Source organism: Lissotriton vulgaris, chromosome 4_1 (genome assembly GCF_964263255.1).
Source record: "Lissotriton vulgaris chromosome 4_1, aLisVul1.2, whole genome shotgun sequence".
In the NCBI taxonomy this organism is placed as follows: Eukaryota; Metazoa; Chordata; class Amphibia; order Caudata; family Salamandridae; genus Lissotriton; species Lissotriton vulgaris.
In genome coordinates, this window is record NC_141691.1 from 1,875,611,917 (window position 1) to 1,875,634,712 (window position 22,796).

General features: G+C 44.2%; 1 protein-coding gene across 2 annotated transcripts in view; it reads left to right on the forward strand.

Annotated features, from left to right (window-relative positions):
- NSMCE2 (NSE2 SUMO ligase component of SMC5/6 complex) overlaps nt 1-22,796 on the forward strand; it is a 778,548-nt gene that overhangs the window by 686,542 nt on the left and 69,210 nt on the right. For both annotated transcript variants that reach the window (XM_086966207.1, XM_086966208.1), the window contains one exon: nt 6,025-6,128. In XM_086966207.1, the coding sequence (XP_086822333.1) occupies nt 6,025-6,128 (104 nt within the window). The remainder of the gene's footprint in view (nt 1-6,024; nt 6,129-22,796) is intronic.

Sequence of the window (22,796 nt, forward strand, 5' to 3'; positions counted from 1 at the left end):
AGAAATCGGAAGGGCTTCACAGTGCCACCCAGTCTCCTTCTCAGTCCACCTAGGAGCCAATTCCCACAATGGTCCCGATGCACCCTGAATTCCCCAGGTCATCCGTGACGTCTCACCAGGTCAAGGCCTTCAGGGAGGCTTTTTGGCCTCTTTTCCGGTTCCCTTTAGCGCTTCTTTGGATCCCAACTACTTTTGAAAATGTGCAGTGTCGCAACTTTCACAAGCTGGAATTCCCAAGAAGAGACTCATCCAGGCTGAATAAAGTGCACCACAGGAGACCTGAACGTCTTTCCGTCACTGCCCTGAGTAATGAAGAATATCTGGAACAACTGGGCCCAACTCATCCTAATGCCTCTAGATTGGGCAAGGTGAGTGTGGTACCCAAATCTTTAGGACATGAGCCTCTGTTCCCCAGTTAGACTTCCACTTCAGGAGAATCTTATGCTGCAGCAGCAAGGCAGGGTTGTGCACTAGACTCTGTGCAATCTACACCACCATTCTTGGTGATTCATCTGCAGCAGTTTACAGGGTTCGATCTACCTCATGAGGTTGTGCATGGTATTCTTGTTATGCAATGTCCATCTACAAAATCCATTTATGCAGGGCCCTGGGGCAAGTGTGTAAACTAGTGTGCAGCCTGTAACATTGACCCATTGTAGGCAATCTTCCTGACGTTTTGTTGTTTGTTTTGTGTTTGGCCCACAATTGACTTGTTGTGGGCACCGTTAACCTTTATCTATTGATCTTTTCAGCTTTTTTGTGTTTGCCAGACCAGCCATCCTTGTTTAAATCTCCTGTTGTGATGCAGTGTATTAAAGGTTTGACACACGTTTCCTCACAAACCATTTGTGATGCCACTGTGGGATCTTAATTTGGTCCTGACATTACTCATGTGCACCCCCTTTGAGTCAGTGCACAGCTGCTCATTGCACATTTTGACTCTTCAAACTGTCTTTCTCGTGATCCATTCAGCTTGTCACAATGCACCCGCCCTGCGCCACTTTCTTACCACAGACTAGGGCGGCCTTTTCATTGGCGTAACAAAACTTGAGGTGCCTCCCCTGCAAGGTACGTGGAGGGGCCCCCTCCGTACTCAATCAGGAGCTCTCTGACAAAAGTACTGGGCTGAGGGGGCACCCTGGAGCTTGAGGGCCCCTCATCATGCAGGGGCTGCAGGGGCCTGTGTTACGTCACTGGGCCTTTTTACCAAAATCGTGACACCATCTCACATTGGGCAATCCATCACTCTCCCAACGTTCTATGCTCCGCTCACCCCTCGAAAGAGGAGGAGTAACTCCATCTACTGAACCCCAAAAGAAGAGCCTTAAGCTTTTACATTGTTTGCACCAAAGATCAGGTGGATGATCAGCTCTTTGTGGAGTTTTGTGGAGCAAAGAAAGGCGAGGTGGTTTAGAAAAAAACTTTGACTAGATGGCTAGTCGTCTGCATTAAGGTTTACGATGCATTGGCCAAGAAATAGCCTCTCAAAGGATTGAGGGCTCATTCCACCAGGGCCAATGATGCTACCACTGAGTTGGCATATGGAGTGCCTCTTTTTGAAATTTGTCAGGTTTTGACGTGTGTCAAAGCACATGTTCACAAAGCACTACTTCCTTGCCACACACTTCCAACTGTAAGGGTATTTTGCCCCTTTGGTCATGCAGGACGGTTTAGTCTGAGCCTATTCCATGACCCTCCGTCTTGGGATGGTATCTATTTTGTTGTATAAACTACAACTTTGGCGTAGTTGTACAAGGTTTGCTTTCTCACCCACGGGTGACACAAGTGAACTCCGTTCAATGCACCAGTGCTGAATGTGAACGACATGTTCAGATTCAGACTCTATCTTTTTTATAGGCTATCTTTATTCAGTTAAAAAAAAACATAAAAGAATGCTCAATATAAAATCATCATTACTGTGCATTACAATGTTTGATTCTTTTAAAATGAACATAAAACAATACACAATATAAAATCATCATCACAATACATCATGATCTAAAAAATGGGCTATGTTAATCCTAAACCTCACCAGTTAAATCTTTGGGAGTGTTGGAGTGGCAACAATAGGTAGGCTCCATTGTGTCCGTATTTGCTAATGGGAGATCTCTTCTTTTCCATCATTATGCCTTCTCTACACCTTCTGCTTAAGGCTAAGAAATCCGGTTTTAACTGATATTTGGGGACAAAGGAGAAGTTTTGCAGCTTGCCAAAACATTCTGCTCTCCCTAACAAGGCAAGTTGCTTTTTAATGTGTCTGAGCCCTGGAATGCTGTGTGCATAGTCAAGAGACAGACAATTACTTATTATATCTTGAGTAAGTCAAGTTTCTTGTTTGGTCCAAATTGAGTGCCATAGCATAAGCTGGGCTAACTTAGTACGGTCCCAGACACCTACCTCCGTATGGCAGAGGAATATGGGAAGGTCATTAGGTACAGACAAAAGCCTTCTCAAGAACACATTCTCTTTAACCTGTAACCCCAGACCCGGCTCCACATGTCACAGTAGAGTGGCAGCGTGCCTCTTAAATGTTGATAATCACATCCATAGGTTTAGAGTCCAGCTTCCCAGCAAATCTAAAAAGAGCCTCAATTGTTTGGCCAAACCGAGATTTTCTAACCTTTATTAGATGCAGCCATGTGCCTTTACAATCAAATGGAATGCCTAGATAGGTGAAAGTTTGGACATCAGAAAGTTTTTCATCATTGATATAACGATATCTCAGGCTAGAGCATGTTTTACCTACTACCATCACGTGGGATTTAGCAGAGTTTGTCCTTCGAGCCACTTCATCCATAAATGATGCAAATTTATTCAACAGCTTCTAAAGGCCGACACCAGTTCTTGACATTAACAGTCATCCACATGAAGCAGTACAGGGAGCTTCCTAGAGCACACCCCGAATGTATGTGCCTCTCCAATATTTAACCAGGTGTCTAGGTCATTAATGTAGAAGCAGAACAGGAATGGTGCCAACACGCAACCTTGACTTTCACCGCACCTCATTTTAATGGGGGCAGTGCATTCCCCATTTGCCCCCTATTTTGTGCAGCTGGGCAAAAAAAATAACCAATGCCCCATCCACACCCATTTCTAGCATTTTTTGCCATAGTTTCCCTCTTTACACATAGTCAAAGGGTGAGCTGAAGTCCATATAGGCTAAATGGAGACAGTCCTTCTTTGCCACTGTGTATTTGCAGAGAATAAGATGGAGATTGAGACATTGTTCAACAGTGCCCAGACCATGTCTGAATCCATACTCAACCACAGAAAAGCAACCCTTCTCAGTGACCCATTTTTACAACCGATTCAATAAGATCCTACACATAACTTTACTTGTTTAATCGATAAATAAAATAGGACGGTAACATCGTGGGTCTGCCCTGCCACCTGAATGACAGGTTATTGTAGCCCTGCAGTACCCTTTCCAATACATAATTGAAATAGACTTTTTGCTTTATTAACAATCCCTATAAAGGGATCGGGGGCACTGTGGTAACAGAAACAAGCGTATTTTGTTGCTCACTGTATCTCACACACATACTAACACACACACACACACGCGCGCGCGCACACGCACGCACGCACACACACACACGCACGCACACACACACACACACGCACACACACGCACACACACACACACGCACACACACACACACACACACACACATACACACACACACCTAAGAAGAATAGAAATACAATCATTTATTACGACAAGAATATCCTGTTTCTCAGTACATCTAAAAGTACTGCACAGGGTATCATAAAAACAGCAAAAAGGCACATTGTAAGCAATAAAAATAAAATGAACATTTTTAACATGGTTAAAATGTAATCTCAACCCTAACGCCCTAAAACCTATTAATATGTGCTACACTGACAAAGCATGGAAAGCAGAGCAACTTGCCATCTAGAGTTTCGTAGGTTGAAGTGACACCCTGCATACCTTGTTGACAGCAAAGGCTGCAGTTATCAGTGGAGGCTTGAAGGCAGTGTTTCCTGCCCAGGGCACACAGGTGATGCGGGACTAGCCCTCCTCCGGGGCGTGGCTTTCTCAGCACTGAACAAGATGTTACATCTTTGAAGTGCGTCGGCAGTAGGTGCGACCGTCTTCTGGTAGAATCTCGGACAATAATCTGGGCATGGAACCTCTCACTTAAGTTGTCAAATAGCAGTCCTATATGCCATATCTTATTAGAAATTTGAATTTCGACATATGAGAATGTCAGTTCAGACTACATTTTTTTGACTATTTGTCTGTACTTGTTCTTATTTGACCTAGACATGATGATAAGTAGACACTTGTCACATCAGGTGATATATCCATGTCTACAGTCGAAGAGTCTAACACTTCCACAGTACTTAGAAAGATATGGCCAGACGACATCTACGTCAAATTGCAGACATGTCAATGATACTGTATAAACAGAGTAAGATGCCGACCTCCATGATCTAAAATGACAACCTCCATTATCTTCAATCAGAGTAGTCAGATTATAGGGCTTTACGTCATTTTTATAGGTGAGGAATCTGCTGATAGACGAATCCGCCAAAAGAACAAGTTACTTAACTGTGGTATGCTCTTCCCGGTTAAATCTATAACCACAGATTTATCACTGCCCTCCCATTTCCCTTTTGTGTAGAATAATCTATTTCCTTACATAAAAGGTCCCAATCTAGAGATCTGCACACTGATTCCTCTTATTATATTTTGAGTTCTCCTTCTGTGGGCACAGAGCTAAGAAAGAAATTGATGTCAGCTCACATTGGTGGCATCGATATCCGCGCCTCCCCATCACTTCTGGGGTGGAACAATATCAACACAGAGACGCAGAATGCCACCTACTGGCATGTGCGATTGTTGCCAGATCCGGTCTCTCACATTGGAATGATTCTAAAGGTGCACAATCTACGGTTAGAGTATCCACCAGAAAGAGCTTTACTGGAGGTAAGCTACTTGTTCATCTACTACTTGTTCGTATCGGCCCAAGGTGAACGCTGCTTTTTGGCAGCCTTTTAAGTTTTACATGACTGCTCAGACAGGGTCCGTATATGCAAGTTGCACCCTCCAGGTATTTTTCTCTATTGTAATGGGACTCACTGAGAAGCTGTGCCAGATGTGATCAGTGAGTGGTGAGTGCAGATGCAGTGCTCCCTCAGTGACCTGTGGATATTGAATCCACTTAATGGGAAATGTGTAAAAGCAACTGAGCTCAACCATTGTTTTGAAGCATATATGTTTGGCCTGATAACAAGTAAGATATGCTTGTGATATGTTGGGTTGGGTTATTAAAGGGAAAGACTTATTCAGAATTGTTCATTGAAAATTGATGATTAATGCACAAAGAGAAATAATAAGTTAGCATTTTCTTGGTTAATGTATTCCATTAGGCTTGCTTAGTTTTCTAGTGCAAGGCGTATGCTAATGTCTGTTTTAATAACATATTATGCTGAATGTGTGATTGATTAACATATTTCGCATAAATATGTGGTTTTACCGATAGAGCTTGAATAACATCGTAAACGTGGCAGAGACAGTGAAGCTGCTTGATTGAACTTCTGATGATGTGTTACAGTGGTATACACATTCACTTTATTGAGACGCTATTTCATTGCCTCTTATTTACAAACATGTTAGTACTGCAGCATATCATGTAAACATTTCGACATTTTTGCAGACAAGCTCTTTAATAATATTCACAGTTCATTCGAAACGAAGCCCAACTATAATTTGTGATCACAATGTTTCTGTCGATTTATTTCCTCTAGGAAATTTATTTTTAGCCATCTTTACCCCTACTGTAAGCCAGATTTGGCCCAGAAGCAGCCCTAAGTCCCTTACTTCTTATGCAGTGACCTAGTAACTGCAGATTTAGACACACAGACTTTCATTCGTTTTATATAGACATTATCTAAATAATCCAGTTTTGCACGTCAATCTGAACTATAAATGCTGGCAGCAAAATGGTATGGATGTTGATATAAGCTTGTGATCATGTTGTCCTAATTTTATTTCAGTTGGTCTACCAGAAGATCCAGCTGATGAGCAGACCATTGAACAGCTTGATGAAGACATTGCTGTGACCCAAAGTCAGGTTAACTTCATTTGCCCTGTCACACAGGTATGGCATTCGGACATAATTCTGACTAAGTTAATTCAATGGCAAGTAATACTGCAAATGGATATCCAAGCTACAAAACAAAAATTTGGAGTCCAAAATATTTATATTTTATTCATTATGAGTTTTAAAGGGTTATATAACCCTTTCATGTCACATCAGTTGCCTGGGGCAGGAAAGCAGGCGGTTTTACAGGCGTGCAGAAAACAGTACCCAGTGAAGATGTGCTCTAACACTGTTAAATGCTAATTACAGAGGGATGCACAATGTGGGCCTCCCACTTGAAGGGAGAGAGAATTTCCTCTGGGGGAAGGGTACATTATCCCTGTCAAATCAATAATACACACTAATGGGTATCCTCACCCAAAGCATTTGTCTGACGCCGTCAGATGTTCACAGTTTATTACCTTCTGCTGTGAAAGCAGGATTGTTTTATTTTGTCGGACCCTCACCCACTGGAGAAGTGGCATTTTTTATCATCGGGACTTATTCTGGTCCCTAAAAACCAGGATGGGCTTGGCCATATACCAGTGAGCACTTTTGATATTCAGTTGGTGTCTTTAAGAACAAGCATTGGCATAGCCAAAAGGTCTCGCTTTTGGAATCTTATAAGTAATTAGTTATGCAGCACAATATCCTTGGTGCAACAACATCACCTGTTGCATGGCTAAACACTTAAAGGTCCCAGAGTGGAGACCAATTGGCAATGCCAATGCTGGTGAAGTTTGCTGTAACCTGGTCATCAAAACTGGTCTGTTTTGACTGTTTTTAAGTGCGTGAAAACCGTATGATTACTCTTGTTGTGCACAATACTCTGTATTTGAATTAAATAGTGCAAATAAAAAGTCTTTATCCAAAATGTTCCTTGATAAAGGATCTTTGGAGACATAAAACAGGTCTCCTCCCATTTTCTATTGAAATTTCCAATCAAATGAATGTATTTACTCGAACACTCAATGTTTTGATTATTTGGTAATGTCTCACAATTTTAATACACTGGATGGAATAAAACCAAGAGGTGTCCTTGAAATATCAATTGAAAGTATAAGGAAAACAATTAAATCAACGTTTACTATCTCGAAAAAAAGGAAATGAACATAAGAAGGTGGAAGTAACCGCTATAATCTGACGCATAATCTTCAGAGATTTACAGTCTCAAGCCAAGAGCACCGCAATGACAGCACCGCTTATTAACCTGGCCTTCCGCATTGATGTTCCAGTGTAGTAGTAGTAGTAGAAAGCTTTATTCGATTTTAGAACAGTATAAAATCATAAAAGCAGCAATCAATATATACAATTTCATATACATCATAAGTACACAGTAAAAATAGTATTAAACAATGTGTGTGAGCACATATATAATAAAGCCTTACATCCATACTATAGTTCTAACAGCTAAAAATACAAAGTCAAGCAAAACGATCAATAATGATCTAATTTTTTTTTTAATTACTGTTGATCTCCATAAGTGGCTCGAATTTTCAGACAGGTTTTTAAATGCATGGCTATACATTTGGCATTTGATATTGTGTCTAAAAATTGTAACGCCATAAAGGCAGGACGGCATCTTCTCAAACCAAGAGACGATAGGATAGGAATAATCCATCGTTTGCGTGGTACATCATAATATTTACAGAACAGTAGTACATGTATGTTTGACTGTTCAGAGGTACCATCACAGGGACACTGGATGATGGAGGTTGACCAGTCCTGTCTCCCTGGAAATGTGACCAAACAAAAAAACAAATTAAGTCTAAACCGAGTGAACAGGTACTTTTCATAAATAGTCAAACAGAAAGTAAGATAGAGCTGGATGCCCAGAGAGCGTTGGATGGTTAAAATGTGGCAGTTTGTGACTTTGTGGGATTCTTGAGCCAAACGGATTTCCCCCAGATGAGATAAGCACAGCAATCGTAGGGCCTTTCTAGTAACAGTATTTAAGACTGCCTGATCATTGAAATAGTTGGAGAGGCCCAGGTCTTTTAAAAAGTTATGTACATATAGCAGCCATGGAACGTTCAACCAATTATCTAAAACCAGACAGTCTTCAATTAGTGCACGGGTTAGGCGGCACTGCTCCGTCGTCCAAATGCGATGCCACAATAGTATTGGCTGGATTTTTATATGGTCAGCAATGTAATCCATGCCCAATTCCATGTGACAGGCATAGGTTGGAGAGGACTGGGGAACGGCCAGAAGATAGCGGATGAAGATGTTCCAACCCTTTGTAAATTGGTCACAGGTACATAGCCCCACACCCCGGCGCCGTATATAGCTACGCTATGACATTTAGCGTAGTATATTTGCAGAAGTTCTTTGGGGGGCGGTTTACCTATTTTACGGGAGAAGGCAATCGATGCAGAGGAGGCTCTTAAAAATAGAAGATATCTACTTTCAGTGGCCGATTTCCAGGAGGAGGTATTGTCAAAGAGTATACCTAAATAGGGATAAGTCTTGGTTCAATCCAACTTTGCTTTTTCAATACAAATCGATTTGTGCTCAGATCTCTTTTTCCCAAAATGCATGACTAGTGTTTTCTTTATGTTGACCTTTATGTCCAATGAAGCCATGAATTTGCAGTATGAATTTAATTGGATCTGGAGTTGGACGGGGGGTTCGAGCCATAACTACTGCGTCATCCGCATAAAGTAACGCAGGAATCGGACGACGGGCGATTGTTGGAAGGTCCTGACTCCCTTCTAGCATGGCCTTCTCAAGGCCATTTGTATATAGATTAAATAGAAAAGGAGCCAGGACACACCCTTGTCTGACTCCCTTGGTTACTCCGAACGGATGTGTAAGCTCCCCATTTACCCCAAATCTTACCCTTGCCGAAGCACCTGAGTACAGCTCACGTAAGAAGGATATTATATGGGGGTCCACTCCCGTTTCCGCCAGGATTGACCACAGCCTAGAGTGTGATACACAGTCAAAGGCTGCGGTCAAATCCACATATACCAGGTGAAGGTTGCCTTTCTTCGCCTGGACATATTTCCCAGTTAGAAGGGAGAGGTTCAGAGCCTGCTCCACTGTACCCAAACCCTCCTGGAAACCATATTGCAGGTCTGTCATGATGTTATTGTCTTTGGACCAGACCTGCAATCTCTCCAGTATCAAGCGACCTGCCAATTTACCAAGGGAATCCAGGAGGGAAATGGGCCTGTAGCATGCTGGATTATTTCGGTCTCCCTTCCTAAAGATAGGGAGCAGAATGGAGGTAGACCAAGTTTTTATAAGGCCTCCTTTTAACGCTGCTTCGATTACTCTGGTTAGTATCGGTGACCAGAGCTCCTGGGTGTGCGTATAGATATCCAGTGGCACACCATCCGGCCCAGGTGCTTTGCCAGATTTTGAGGAAGACAAAGCATTAATTACTTCCTCGTGACTAAAAGAAAGTTCGAGGGGGTAGAGCGATGGATATGGATTTTTACTGTGGTGTGGATTGTCACCCTCAAAGATCTGAGAAAAGTGGGAAACCCATCCCTCTGCGGAAATCGCTACTTCCACACTAGGGCCATTTTTCGCTATGTTCAAGAAGGGTGAGTTGACCACTTTCCAAAACTGTAAGCTATCTTTCCTTTTACAGCTCTCATGGAGCTTCTCCCAAAGCTCTTTTTTTCTCTCTTTTTTGCAGTCTTTTTTCGCCTTATTATAGAGTTTTCTCAACCTGCTGATTTCTATTTGATCCCTCTTTGTTTTGTATAGGGCTAATTTTAGGGCGGATAGGGTTTTGCGTCAGTCAGAATTAAACCATCCTTTTTCTTGTTGGCCATTCTGTTTTTGTTTGCGGAGGAGCTCCTTACTGATCGCTTTGGTTATGTCAATAAAATTATTCAGTGTTTCCTCAGCGGTGGAAAGGGGATTTAGACATACTTCTAGCATAGGGAGAGATTTAGCAATAACTTTTGTGTGATAATGTCTGGATCAAATTTTGCCCATTTAACCGAGTACCTGTTACTTTTATTCAGGTTTAGGGCTTTTTGATTCAGCAGGCCCAAATTGTCAATTGGGGAGGATCCAAACGGTGCTCTGATAATCACGCTGTTTGGGAAATGAACGCTACTCGCGTCATCTCCAGTACAGAATGATTGCAGATCATCCCTCATATGGTTCGAAGTCAAAATGAAATCGATTATGGTGCTGCATCCCCTGCCATGGAAAGTAGGTGAAAAATCAATAGGTGGTACAACCAACTCATTAGCAAAACCCAGTCCGAACGTAAAGAGTTTCTCATTTAAAGCATTCCCAACGTTTGAGTGAGCAAAGTGAGTTAAAGGGCTCCCCTCCTCATCCACAATACCACAATTAGAGTTGGAATGTTCACTACATAAAGGAGTATTTTAGTCACCTCCCCAGATTAACTTGATTGGGAGAGAAAGACTATGTTCCCGCTGTTGCGCTACGGTGGCAGTTATCTTATTAACAGTTTTCACCAGATCTAGGGGTAGCATATTATTATAAAAGCTTATCAGTACATATGTGTGCCCACGATCCGCTGACAATTTAATTATTTGGTAGTTCTCTTCAGATGCTATTACAATGATTTTCTTAAGTGGAAGGGTGTTAGCTACATAAACTGATAGGCCTCCTTTAGGTCTGCCTGAAGGAGAAGGACAGGCACTGGAGAAATACAGTCTGTAACCCTGTAGTTGTATTTCGGTTTCAGACCATGTTTCCTGACAGCAAACTACAGTATGCTTTCTAACTGTTTCTAACCAATTAGGTTGCTCAATTTTAGTCCGCAAACCTGCAACATTCCAGAATAGAATTGAGAGGGTCAAGGTGCTCGACTTTGGAACCTTTGTAGGATATTGCCGCTGTGTGATCTGGAGTTCGACTGGCTTCTGAGGCAACGAAGGGGCATTATGTTGTAAAATATGGAGCCCTTCAAAATGTGAACCAGCGTCGTTGATATTATTTGGGGGATCAGTTTTACATAGGGTGTTGTCACTAAGATCTACAGAGGGTAGGACCATCTCCGCAGTCTGCCCTTGAGATGGCATGGGGGGTCCCGTATTTTACCGCGGGGCTCGGGCGTCATGGCATGTTTATCCAGAGCTTTGTTTAGGGGATCCGTTTTAACAGTAAAAACATTACGATAAGCCACCTTCAGGTTACACTTTGCCGCCATAATTGGCTTACCCAAAAAATGGGAGTTATAGCTGTGTAATGAAGTTGGGGTGATATGTAGTCACTCGTTGTCATCTAGGCCTGACAGAGTGTCATAGCGGTTCTGGGTGGGAATCATGATGGGTCTTACAAACGGAAGGTGATTATGTGTCCCTTCCCATGTGTAAGAGCCAGTCCATGGCAGGGAATAATGATCCCAACAGGTCCTAACCGGATCAGTAAAATGCTGAGGGATGGATTGGCGACAATTTGCCTGGTGAGAATAAAAAGGCCTAGATGGGGCTGCCTGCTGATAAGGTTAAAATCTGGAGTGCTCTATGCACATATCAGAATATGGTCTATTATGGGGAGTTACCTCGTCAAATAGAGATCTTATTTCATCAACCTGAAATTTAATCAAATGCTTAGTGTTAGTCGGAAACAACAGGTTTTTGGGATAAAAATACATAAGGTCTCAGGCTGTGATTCCATTTGTACCATTTGGGGAAGACCAATCTAGAATGTGACTAACTGCCCTAGGATCTCTAAAGTTTATTATGACAATGTCCCCCGTAATATTTTTTGTGCTAGGACCTAACCAAGGGAGAAGCCTCACGTGTAAGATTTTGCCATTAATGTGTGGGGGAAGTGATCGATTTTTCCTTAGCCAAAAAATAACCTTATTCTTTAATTGGTTATAATTTTCGTTGATGTTCTTTTTTCCTTCTAAACCTTCCTCCAAGGGCGGGACTCCGGTGAGCACCACCACTAATGGTAGTGCTTCCGGAGGCAACTCTACATTTGGCCTCTTGAGGGTGGTGGACCTTACAGCAGCTTCATGGGCGCTGACTTTATCAACACTAATTTGGGAGTTTTGCTTTCCCTTTTCTACACCTGCGCTATCGCTGTTTTTATCAGTTATTTGTAATGCTTTGCTTGGCGTTAGATTTAGAACTTCCAAAGTAGGGGTCTTTACAGATTTAGTAACTGATAGATCAATAGCGTTTGAGGGGCCTCCTTCTCAGTCAATGCTACGGGAGGTGTATCAGAACTCCTCATTCCTCCCTTAATATCAATTATTGCTTGTTCCAGGTTCCCCAGTTGTTGACCTATTTTTTGTAATCTCTCTACCAGGGGTAATATGAACGACCTGATTAGTTTTTCGATGCTTCCCATTAGGTTAGCGCCTAATTGATCGAGTATTGGGAAGGGTAGTTCAGAGGACGAGACAAGCGGCACGGGTATGGGGGAAGTAAGACCCTTTGTTTTGGTGCAATCAGTATGATTTGGTTTATTGATTCGGGGTCTGTTGCCTCCTTTCCTTCTTTTTTTAGAGGGTGGTCCTTTGTGCCTGGGGTTTGACGGGACTTTTATATCGCTATTAGCAGTGTTAACCTCCGGAAGTGGTGACACTGATGAGCCCCCAGCCGCTTGTGTCATGACTTCAGGGGAGAACAAAAGATCTATAAGGAGGTTGTTGGTTGTAGCTATCGGTGAGGGAGAGTTTTGTAGGAGTAATGGGATACCATTACTATTAGTGGGCGAGACTTCGTTACCAACGCTTTCACAATCGATAGAGGGTAGTGGGGACAGGGCCAGTTGTAATGGGCCCAATGAGGACCGCTTATTCTTTATTAGTTCGATTGAGCGACGTCTTTCGGCCCGTCGTTCAGCTAACGTAATATTTCTCTCCGTTCCCACTGAGGTCTTTTTAAAATATTTATCCAAAGTTGCCTGTTTTTCACTGCCACCCACCATGCTAAGATTAGAATCGACCGGAGAGGTCATTTTGCTCACCAAAACACTCAATACGCCAACACAGATATGAATCGCAATAACCGTTACCTGAGGTTTTAAAATAGCAATGAACTGCAGGATAATGCTCGCTGTATATATATCACTTGGGGGACCTTAATAGCCTTTCACACACCGTTGAGGTTTACCAACACACACGAAGAAGGGGGGGCCCGGACCGGGCTCTGAGGGCCTCAGAGGGCCCGCCCTTTGCCCGATCTTCGCCCCGGGCTGCAACCCGCGCGCGTCCCGCGAGCGCGGGACCTTGTTACTTTAAATAAAGAGAGGAGGTGGTGGCGGGAAGAGGACCAGCTGTGGCAAGTTGGAATCTGCACAGCCCGCTGGTCCTCGCAGTCCCGCTAGATCCAAGGAAAGTCTCTAATCACTACCTTGAAAGTTTCTGCACTCGAGCGGCCCGGGGGCCGCGAGACGTGGGGTCAGCTCAGCGTCCAGGAAGTGTCCAGATAGCAGCGCTCCTCACGAAATGTGTTTTGGGGGTCAGCGCCCACACGCGCTTTCAGCACAGGAATCCGCCAAGTTCAGGTCAGCTCGCTCCTTTAATCGCTCTCAGAGGTGGGGGCGGGAAGAGGACCAGCTGTGGCAAGTTGGAATCTGCACAGCCCGCTGGTCCTCGCAGTCCCGCTAGGTCCAAGGAAAGTCTCTAATCACTACCTTGAAAGTTTCTGCACTCGAGCGGCTCCCGCGGAGCGGGGGCCGCGAGATGTGGGCTCAGCTCAGCGTCCAGGAAGTGTCCAGATAGCAGCGCTCCTCACGAAATGTGTTTAGGGGGTCAGCGCCCACAAGCGCTTTCAGCAAAATTCCAGTGTTGGACGGAGGAAATGCCTCAGAGTTGGTTCTGTCAAAATGACAAAATGAGCGTTTGTAAGTCTTTAAATATTGTTGCATGGTGGGGGCAAGTTCCCAAAACAGCTCTGAGGTCGCTCATGTCATCCAGAGCTTTAATGGGTTTACTGTGCAAGAAAGCTGCATAAGGTTTCTGGGCAGGACCTGTCAAGTTGCAAAAAGTAAATGTATGATTGAATGTATCTCTTGGTTGGTGTATTTTTTCTGTATTCGTTGTAGCATGATTAAGTGAAGGACCTCAAGTATTCTACAACTCTAGAAATGTTGTTTTGGTTTCTGAACTGCCACCCAGAAAAGACTTGGAATGTATTCTTAAGTAGTATGTTCAAGAGCGAACACGAATTATCAACTCTCTAGGGATTAATCAGATGGCGCCTACATCACTTGTTTTTTGTAGAGTAAAAAAAACGTTATTTTTGCAAATTAAAGGAAAATGACGTTTAAACGTCCCCACTGTGGGGAACTAGCTTAAACCAAAACAATATCGCACATCCCGACAGATCTTCCGGTTATCAAGTCAAGGTCCCCATTGATCGACCTTTAGTCAATATGCGTCACTACAGCTCTAGGGATTGGCATCGTCGTAACTAAAGATCTATGTGGTGGTTCCCTTGTTTTTTAGCCAAATAAACATTGACTTGTGTGCATTACTAAATTGCCTTATGTGAACCGGGTGTAAAGAGACAGTTTGCCTTTAAAGAGGAGAAAACTTGCACCTCTGCTCATTCGTGTGAGGCGAGGTAGTCTGCCGCCGACGTGCCCCTGTGCTGAGACGCTGGTTTACCTTTCAGCTTCTCGCTGTGTCTTGCCTCTGCGTTTCTTCCCGTATAGGCGGAACGAGCTGAGGTGACTTAAAAGCCCCTCTTCCAATTGATCATATTTTCCTTATAGATATAACTTTCTGTATCCTCTCTAGCTTACTATACCTCTTAAAGTTGTTCATCCTATTTTAAGTTTTAAACCACTCCTAGTGTGTGACTTTAGGGACATCCCCCTCACCCCCTTGTCTTCCCATGTTGCCTACAGGAGTTACCGCGTATGGTAAGAGTGACTTTGTTTATATGTACATCACAAGTTGGTGTACTTGAACGTACACAAAACGCTTGCCTTCAAGTTCCTATTCAGAATAATTGCCGAGCATGTCAGTGTCTTTAGTTTTCTACAGAGGTTACTGGTGGGTCCACTGATATACAGATTGATTGCTGGAGTTACTATGTCACACAGAAAAACGACTTGGTCACTGTTTATAATCAAGCCTGCTCTGCACAACTACTCTGGGGTTGAATACAGCCATAAAGACAATTAATTCACCAAAACGTACGTATGGTTTGTTCTTTCCTCAGGATTCGAAAGTGGAGATCACTCCAGTAAACCGGGCTAGTAAGCCTGTTTTGCATTCAATTGCGTTATACGTTTGTATGTCCCCCAGCTAACTGTGACGTAGATAGGAGACAAAAATTCGGGGCACGTTTTCGTCCTAACGAAAGCCCAGGACTCTAAATGGCCATTTTTCACGTGCTGAAACATGTCGACAATAGTTTATGGTTAGAGTGCCATTATTTTCTATTTAATACCCAGCTTTTAATGTTTTAACCATAGCTGAGCAACCACTAATAAAGGGGATACCTTGGTTGGGAACATGCAAAGTGTAGAAGATGGACTGCCAAAAGGCCATGCACACTTGGAGTGTGCAATCCACTCCTCCCCCTGTCCCACCATCTCTGCCCTGTCTTAACACAGCCCCTAACCTACTTAAAAAATAATGTGATAATAGCAACGTTATCATTATTTTATTGTTCCTGCTCTGAGAGCAATGAGAGATGCTCATCCGCCTTGGCTGAGGAGCTGACCCTGGGTGTAGAATACTAAATGTCAGGTGAGTCACTATGTATGTATGTAAATGTGGTACTTTCGGAGCTCATAACAGCTAATACTTTTGCGCACATATCGTTTTATAAATACTTAGAACTTTTTTTTAATTTCTTAATCGTGCATCAATATGTCCGCAGCCCTATTGTGCAATAATAATCTTAATCAGACCCCAATAAAACCTATTGGTTTTGTTGTGCACAGATAGCTGCATCTGATCGGCGTTACATATTTGATCTCTGCTTTAAAAGGCCAAACTGTTGGCTTTGAAAATGCTTATTACTAATCAAAGGTGTACACATGATTCAACATGCATTTGTGTGCATAGTTAGCAAGCTTGAAATTAGTTTTCGATTTAGAAAGCCCATTGCAAGATGGCCACTAAAGCATGTATCATGATGCATGATCAAACATAAGTTGTGACACATGCATGCAAATGCGTTCGTACACATGGAGATGTATGTCAGACATTTTTTATTTACCGTTCCAACATGACAAATAACTCTGTTAGAACAGTAAATTACCATGATAAAAAGAAGCATACCCAAACCCTAAATAAGAAAGCAGGCTGTCTGGCAATATTTTGCAGTTGTGGAGCTCTCATAGAATAAATAATAATAAAAAAGCATAACATGAGAAGTGGGATGGGGAGCAATGAGCATGTGGAATGGGGGCCATCCAAGGGATGTCAAAATGAAGTACAGGCAAAGCGAGCAGTCCAGTAACACTAGAGGGGGCTCTTCTATATAGATTCAGAGCATGAGAGTTTGGTGGTGTATTGCCTGTGGTAGCTGGTGGAGTGAGGGTAGAAGACTAGTCTGATGTGGGACTCCCATATTTGGGTACAAGCCATACTTCAGTCGATGCCGTCAGCTCATTCATTCAGTGTTTCTGTCCCATCCCCCTTTATCCACTGCTGTCCCCTGAATTATTTCTCACTAAACCCTCACATGTTCCTGGCACTGTAAAACACTGGCATCTTCTCACTGGCTCTGCTTCCATCCTTCTTTATTGGGCTACATTGCCTATTTCCCAACAGTCTCTAGGCTTACAGCAGGGCTCAAAGCCCTTTACTGCATGTGTGCAGTGAGCTCCAAGCTTTCACAATCTTCTTAATACGTGCACCACAACCAGAAGTATGCTGGTGGCAATACAATGTGTGCCATCTTCTTTGCATGGCTAGAACTTCTGTATTGCAAATTAATCCTCAAGTCACAGAAAAGCACAAGGTAGCACCAAGAAAAATAAGTAGAACACATTAAACCATGCTATGTGTAATGTATAAAAATGGAAAAATGTGATATAAATAACTGCAACAGCTCTACTTGAATATATTCCTTCTGGATGTGATATTAACGTCCATAACCGCATAAAAGGTGGAATGAAACCATGGAAACTCAGAAAATTTACATTTTCATAAACAAAGCTGATAAGATCCATAACTCTGTGGACTTAATGTCCCTGTTGAGCAGTTTCTTATGTTATGGAGCCTGTAACTATTGACTGATTTGACAAAATAGCCAAAAGCCAAATACAATGTCATGCAAGGTAATAGAGCTAATTAAATGGCTCCTTACATATGTGCTCTACACGGGTGATCAAAAAATCCTGTCTACCTTTTCTTCCAGGCACCATCAATATTAAATTCACCGTTCAACACAATCTTTCTTTATGTGAAAAAAAGACATTTATCTAAATGAAATTGCAAGCATACACATTGGTGAAGAAGTACACTTACAAATGCAGTGGCAATTTTCTAATAATGAAAATGCATTCCAAGAGAGCTGCCTTGGTTACAACTCATACAAGTCGTAATGCTGGAAAGCATTTTTAAATGACCATTCTAACTTGGAGGACATCATGTTAGCATGAGAAATTTAACTATTTGAAAATAAAAAGCAACGAAAAAGTCAAATTTCCCTTTCAGTCACCATTGTGCGAAGCACAATGGATGCATCCGTCTTCTAATCAATTCAAAAGTGGAAAACCAGCTGGACTAGTTCCATAGCGGTCGCTCCTCCACGCTCCCCGCCTCGTTCCCTGGCTGACTGCTCCCCTCCTCCTGCTGAATTTGGTCGCATTGCCCACTGCCTGCCCCAGTGATTGCTCCTGACTCCCATTACCTGCCTCTGTGATCGCGCTCCGACATCGCCTGCATTTCCAAAGCGCCTCAAAGCTAACATAGCGCCTGGTATCGTTTGTTTGTATTTACATTTATTGCATATTGCGCTGCATTGCCTTGTTTATTTATTGTCTTCATTGTGGTCGTGTAACTTTGCCCCAGTTTCGTTTTCCGTCCGTCCATTTTGTTGTTTGGTCACTCGTGGACCGTGTCTCCTCCCCGCTCCCCGCCTCCCAGCTGACCCACCCACTGGTAGAGTAACTCGATCCTCCCTATACTCCTCTGTGACCAGCTGGACTAGTTCCATAGCGGTCGCTCCTCCACGCTCCCCGCCTCGATCCCCTGGCTGACTGCTCCCCTCCTCCTGCTGAATTTGGTCGCATTGCCCACTGCCTGCCCCAGTGATTGCTCCTGACTCCCATTACCTGCCTCTGTGATCGCGCTCCGACATCGCCTGCATTTCCAAAGCGCCTCGAAGCTAACATAGCGCCTGGTATCGTTTGTTTGTATTTACATTTATTGCATATTGCGCTGCATTGCCTTGTTTATTTATTGTCTTCATTGTGGTCGTGTAACTTTGCCCCAGTTTCGTTTTCCGTCCGTCCATTTTGTTATTTGGTCACTCGTGGACCGTGTCTCCTCCCCGCTCCCCGCCTCCCAGCTGACCCTCCCACGCTCCGCCCCCCTCCACTCCCCATTTCAGGCAGATGGATTTACGCGCAGCGTCCACGCGTTGCCGCCGCTCCGAAGGTGCGCCAAAGGTAAGCCCGGCTACGCCCGTCCGCGCCCAGCGCCAGACCCCTGGCCCCCTCCGTACCTAGCCCACTAGATATGATGCCGCAACTCTCCTCGCCCTCAACCCCGTACGGACACCACAATGCTGCGAAGCCACCCCAGGACGTACCCACGGCCCATTCGCCTGCCACTCCTGCAAGTTCACCTGCTTCAGGACCCACGCCAAATCCACTTCCTCCAAGCACAGCTCCGACTCTAACCACCTGAAGTGCATCCTGATGAACACCCGCTCGGTCCACAGACACGCAATTGAACTCTGGGACCTACTCGACACTACGTCACCGGACATCGCCTTCCTTACAGAAACATGGATGAACACATCATCAGCACCCGACATCGCCATAGCCATACCGGACGCCTACAAGATCATCCGAAAAGACCGCACCAATCAAACAATAGGAGGCATCGCCATCATCCATAGGAACACCATCAAAATCACGACCAGCTCCGACGATAATCTTGCAACCGCCGAACATCTCCACTTCCAGATCCACACCGACCCTAGGACCACACTTAGAGGCACCCTCATCTACAGGCCTCCAGGAACCCGCACTCAATTCAGCGATGTCATCACTGACTTCGTCAGCCCACATGCCCTCGCCTCCGAGAACTACATTCTTTTAGGAGACCTCAACTTCCACCTTGAAAACAAACACGACAGCAACACCAACTCCCTTCTGGACAACCTGGCCAATCTCGGACTCAAACAACTTGTTGACAACCCCACCCATGTAGCCGGACACACGCTCGACCCTATCTTCACCTCCAGCAAGCACATATCCTTCGACCGCACCACAGCTCTCCACTAAACGGACCACAGCTGTGTTCACTTCAGCTACAAAACCACCTTGACCCACAACCGCCCACAACCTATTCCTCGGAGAAACTGGAACAAAATCACCTCCGACCAACTCCTCACATCACTCAACCAAAACCCTCCCACCCTCTCATTGGACCCAAACCAAGCGGCCACCAAACTCAAGCAATGGATCACCCACAGTGCTGACGAATTAGCACCCCTGAAAAAGCACCAGATAAATCAGGCAGCAAAAAGGCTCCCTGGTTCAATGATCACCTTAAAAAATCCAAGAAGCTATCCCGCACCATAGAGAAAACATGGAGAAAAAACCCAACCACCGACAACATGGCCACCCTCAAGGCAGCCACCTGCAAACACCACCAACTGATTCGATCCACCAAGAAATCAGCATTCAAGGATCGTCTCGACAACAACGCCCACAACAGCATGGAACTTTTCAACATCGTCAAAGAATTCACCAACCCCACCGCAGCATCTAACGACATCACTCCCTCCCAAGACCTCTGCGATGCATTATCCTCCTTCTTCTACAACAAAATTGCCGACATTCACAACAGCTTCGAGAACACTCCCAGCGAACAACCCTCCCCACCCCCCTCAGATCCTACACCGCCAACTAACAACCTCAGCGCCTGGAATCCAATCACCACTGAAGACACCATCCGCCTAATGAACTCCATCCACTCTGGCTCGCCAACCGACCCCTGCCCCCACCACATCTTCAACAAAGCCGACTCCATCATCGCACCCCATCTCCGTGATGTCATCAACTGCTCGTTCAACTCTGCCACCTTCCCAGAAAGCTGGAAACACGCCGAACTCAGCGCCCTCTTGAAGAAACCCACAGCAGACCCCTCTAAACTTAAAAACTACCGACCCATATCCCTCCTCCCTTTCCCCGCCAAGGTCATTGAGAAAGCCGTCAACAGCCAGCTCGCCGCCTTCCTTGAATCCAACAACTCCCTCGATCCCTCTCAATCCGGATTTCGAGCCAAACACAGCACCGAAACCGCCCTCATTGCAGCGACGGACGACATCCGAACACTACTGGATAACGGAGAAACAGCGGCCCTCATTCTACTCGACCTCTCCGCCGATTTTGACACAGTCTGCCACAGCACCCTTATACAACGCCTCAGCAACATCGGCATACAAGGAAAAGCCTTGGACTGGATCATCCCATTCCTCGCCGAGAGAACTCAAAGAGTCCGACTTCCCCCATTCATCTCAGAGGCCACTGAAGTCATCTGCGGTGTACCACAAGGATCATCACTCAGTCCCACCCTCTTCAACGTTTACATGAGCCCACTCGCATCCATCGCGCGCCAACACAACCTTAACATCATCTCTTACGCCGACGACACCCAGTTAATCCTTTCCCTCACCAAAGACCCTTACACCGCCAAAACCAATCTTCACGAAGGCATGAAAGAAGTAGCCGAATGGATGAAACATAGCCGCCTAAAACTCAACTCAGACAAAACGGAGGTGCTCATCCTAGGACCTTCCCCCTCTGCCTGGGACGACTCTTGGTGGCCTTCCGCTCTGGGCACAGCACCCACACCCACAGACCACGCACGTAACCTCGGATTCATCCTAGACTCCTCTCTCTCGATGTCCAGACAAGTCAACGCAGTCTCATCCTCCTGCTTCAACGTACTTCGTATTCTCAAAAAGATCTTCCGCTGGATCCCCCTCGAGACAAGAAAGACTGTCACCCACGCACTGGTCACGAGTCGACTGGATTATGGTAACACACTATACGCCGGAATCACGGCAAAATTACAGAAAAAACTCCAACGCATCAGCGAGACTTATATTGGACATCCCTCGCCAAGATCACATCACCGGACACCTAAAAGACCTCCACTGGCTTCCCGTCAACAAGAGAATTACGTTCCGTCTTCTCACCCACGCACACAAGGCACTCTACAAACTAGGACCCGAATGCCTCAACACTCGACTGTCCTTCTACACACCCACCCGCCAACTAAGATCGTCCAATCAAGCCCTCGCCGCAGTCCCGCACATCCGTAAATCCACCATGGGTGGCAGATCCTTCTCCTTCCTGGCGGCCAAGACCTGGAACTCACGCCCCACCCACCTCCGCCTTACTCAAAACCACATCTCCTTCAGAAAAGAACTTAAAACCTGGCTGTTCGACAAAAAATGAACCCCCTTTCCCAAGCGCCTTGAGACCCTCTGGGTGAGTAGTGCGCTATATAAATCCCAGAACTTGAACTTGAAAACCCTGTCACAATATTTAGCGTTGTTCTGTAAGAAATAAGAGTATCCAACAAATCTTTCTTCTAGGCAGTTCCCCATTCACTGTCATCTGCACTGACTTCTTAAAAAAACAATGTGAAACACTCAGTCTGCCCATTCGCTTCTGGGTGATAAACCAATATCCTTTTGTGAACCACTCTGTAGCACTTCAAGTACCTAGAAAACGTGTCACTATTAAACTCGGGAATTAACAGGTAACCTTGAAGAGATGGCTTAGTGTAAGGGGGTGAGAGAGAGGACTACATATTTAGAATTCAACATATATTAGGACATTAGAAATGCAATTTAGAGCGTTTAAAAAATATAAATGAAATGCATGTTTAGAAGTGACTTACAAATTGTGTGATTACCTTTAGTAAAACAAATAATTAAAACTGAAAAATATTGTAGAGCTATAGTGGAAGAGACAAAAAACATTATTAGAAATGTTTCATTTATAAATTCATGTTTTCAAAAAATTTGCACCAAGCAACTATGCTTTAGCCTGTACACCGACTAGGCCTGAGGCTTTCTTTTCGACTTTTGCTCATGGTAAAGTACACTGTACATCGGCTTAACATTGATGTCATCCTAGCAATGTGCTGACTTTAATATTATGTTCTTTTAGTTCTCCTCGCCCCAGATTAGATCATTTTCACTAAGAATAATAGACTTATTGAAATTGTTAGAACAAATGGTGATGTAGACTTTTAAATGTTGCTTCAATAGTAACCTGATATATGTTTTCACATTTGCTGACTAGCCTTTGTTTCTGCATTGAAACTCATAATGTGTCTTTAGCTTAGGTAAGAGGGTTCTTATGGGAACCTTTCCTCATGTAACAATTGTTTTAAGAGAATCTATCAAGCCAGAATACGAGAGAGCAGACTGTGGGAATCAGTAGAAGATGCATTATATGACTGACAAGACTACCTCACGAGCTATTCTGATTGGCTACTGAGTGAACGCATCATCAAGAATTGATACATGTATTAAAAGGTTATAACATGAGTGCTCCTAGCTAGTTACTCAC